General features: G+C 41.0%; 1 protein-coding gene across 1 annotated transcript; it reads right to left on the reverse strand.

Annotated features, from left to right (window-relative positions):
* Positions 1–704: 704 nt before the first annotated feature.
* Positions 705–2,597, reverse strand: LOC149036828 (BTB/POZ domain-containing protein 3-like). The gene has a single exon (XM_089189000.1). It carries the CDS (start codon positions 2,502–2,504, stop codon positions 1,182–1,184), a length of 1,323 nt encoding a protein of 440 aa, XP_089045126.1. The 5' UTR covers positions 2,505–2,597; the 3' UTR covers positions 705–1,181.
* Positions 2,598–3,033: the final 436 nt, after the last annotated feature.

Genomic DNA, 3,033 nt, shown 5'->3' on the forward strand with positions numbered 1-3,033 from the left:
TCGGAGTCTTTAAAATAAGAGTTTTAAAAAACCTATAGATCACTTCAGGGAAGTGTTATCAAATAGGGAGATGGTGAGGGGGTGGGGGTGGGGTGGGGGTGGGGGGGGGAGTTTCTAGGATTATTTGTATGCATATTCTCCATACTGTTCTCTTAACATGGTACGAACAAAGAGGAATTTGTTTTGTAATCAAGATCTTCTTCAGTTAACCATCACCTTCTCCATTTTCATGATCTCAACTTTAACTTATTATGAGAAAATAATTATTTCATTGCCTGCGGGGGTGGGGGGTGAAGGGGATTGAAGGATCTTGGTTGTGTCACAATAAAAATCCAGCTGATCTCCCCATAAGGCTCTGTAATATTCTTATGATTCCCCTCCATGGTCAGTTAATTGGGAGTCACTTCTCTGTAGTCCCCCCCCTTTATACTCCTCGGTGCCCCCTAAAACCCATGTGATCCCCCCACACAAAAAAACTCCACACACCCTTCCCCCCCCGGCGATAAATAACGAGTACCCCCTTAACGTTGTATTCAGCAGTGATACCGTAAGGAGAAGATAGAGGATGATCGTTATGAAAAGATTAAAGGATTTGAGAGAAAGGGTTGATAAAGCTTGTTTCATACAGAAATTACTGGGGGTAAACCTTGCACCAAAAGACCAGATATCACTGGCTAATTTCAAAACTAAGAAAGATTGTCAAATTCTTTTATGATCATTTTTATTTATTATAGTGAAAACTTTATCTGTAAATAGACTTGATAAGCTCTGAGCTACAATAACTGAGTCTCCATGACACTATTTCAATGACTTAACCCGTTACACCTTAACATCAAAATCCATGTTCTCCATACTCTTTTCTATACATTTCCTTTGGTACTGATGAGGAGAATTTGTTTAACAATCATAATTTCTTAGGTTGGCGTTCATTTCCTACTTTCTCATCATCTTAACAAACGATCTAGCAACGTGATTACTGTAAGGGAAATAAGATGCTGGTCACTCTTAGGGTAACAAGGGTTAAGGTTATCACAAAATTGTTATTATCTATTAATTCATGTTGTTAGCAAGGCTTGGCATATTTTTGCTGTAATAACCAGTGAAAAAATACTGTGACCAATTTGGCAAAAACTAACTGAGTCAGGATATTGATATCAACTGTACGTGGATACAGATACAGTTTAGATGAAAATAAAAGCTGGAAACTGGCCTTCTCTTACGGTGGTGCCGTTGCCAGTACCTGTTGGATCACTGAAAGTAAATTGCACTCCTCTTGCTTCAACAGATGTTCGCCCATGTATTCCGTACCATGATGCAGGACCGTTGATAAGTGACTCTAGCGTATACTGCTTATTTTCTTCCAAGCAAATCAGGTTACCAAACGAAACAAAAAAGCCATAATAATTATTGTTCGTCTCCTTTTTTAAAGTAAATGTTCCTGATCGTTTGATAACAGTTAAACTAGTGGCTGTATCTTTGACCTCAGTGGAGACTGTGTGCTCGCTACCGTCAGAACCAAAATGTTGAATTCCAAGCAACTTAATAGGCTTGTTCACGGAGAAGAGAACTCTGTCAGGGAAGCCATTAATGTAATTCCAACCTGGGCCCGTAGTTGGCTTACAATAATTGTTAAATCTGTTGACTCGAAATCCAGGTGGCTCCCTCCTTGCTCCCTGCAAAAATGGTAAAGGGCTTTTCAAGACATTGCCGTAGTATTTCATCATGTCGCCTGTCTCCTTCCTAGATAAAATAGCAGTGTCGTCGACTACCGTAGCAAACTCCGCTAATGACATCAACGGAAAGCGAATTCCTTTCACGATTTCCTCTCCAAGAAATTGTCTCTTCGTCTCTCCATCAAGTGTAAGTCCCTGTCGTTCTCCTTCCTCTGTGGCCCAGCGATCAACAGCTTTGAACAGTTCCACTTCCGTCACACTCAACGCTTCACTCTTCACGAGAGATTCAACAACAGATCTCTCAGCTGTCACAAAGTCGTCTGACGTCACAGCCTCCTCTGTGAAAATCTCGATAACTTTCCAGCATTGTTCCTCCAAATTATTGTCCTGAAATTTCTGGGCGTATGGCAGAATGCTAAACACGTTTGCTGCTGTCAAATTGTTGCGGAGATATTCTTTGCACTTCTCAACGAGTGAAGGCACCATATACTTGTTCGCCAAGTAAATCACTTGCATTACATTACTTTTGCTTAAAGTCACTCCGTCGCAGTAGAGGAAACGAAACAACTCTAACAGACTGTCGTAATCACAGTCAGGTAGTTCGATAGCGTCTTTGGTCTCCGCCATTTGACCATAGAACATAGCAAAGAACACAGGACTACTGATTGCTAACACAAACTTGTGAGCTGGGATCACTTTCGTACTTTCGCTTTCTCCACTCGTCACAGGAACCACAAATTTCACGTCGCTTAGCATCTCGTTGTTGAAAATAAACGCGGTTCTCTCGACGATAGTTTGGAGTTTTGTCTGCCAGTTGTCTTCAGCAGCCATTGCTATGTTCCAGCTTCGGTATCCTCGGCAGTTTTTTCCTCATATAGTGAGAAACAACTTATAATACTCAACAATAGCAACAGTTTGCCTCTTTAGGATAGCACCGCTGAACTCTTTGCAGGCTCCTCCCGTCACGCAATGACGAGCTACGTAATCTACTCCGGGCTGATATGTTATTTTGCAAAACCATGACCCTGGTTAGTATTTGGAAACAGTAACATACATTTATGACGGACATTTCTGTCAAATTACCGAGCAACGCCTCAGTTGTTGACATGAAACAAGAGATCTACTGGAAATTGTTTACCATAATAATTTTGATTTATCGTCCTCCATATAATAAGTGCTCTCTCTCTGATAAGCGACCCCCCCCTCCCCCCTCAAATTTGTTTTTGTCGGTAAGTGCCTTTATTCTAATCGCCCCCTTTTCCAATTAACGCACCTATTCTGTTTCAGTAACCAAAACCGTAAATTAAGAACCGTAAATCAAGTTCGCTTACACTTACACTAATGATATCTTTGTTACAGC

The sequence above is a fragment of the Pocillopora damicornis genome, chromosome 12, assembly GCF_964200805.1.
Source record: "Pocillopora damicornis chromosome 12, jaPocDami1.2, whole genome shotgun sequence".
In the NCBI taxonomy this organism is placed as follows: Eukaryota; Metazoa; Cnidaria; class Anthozoa; order Scleractinia; family Pocilloporidae; genus Pocillopora; species Pocillopora damicornis.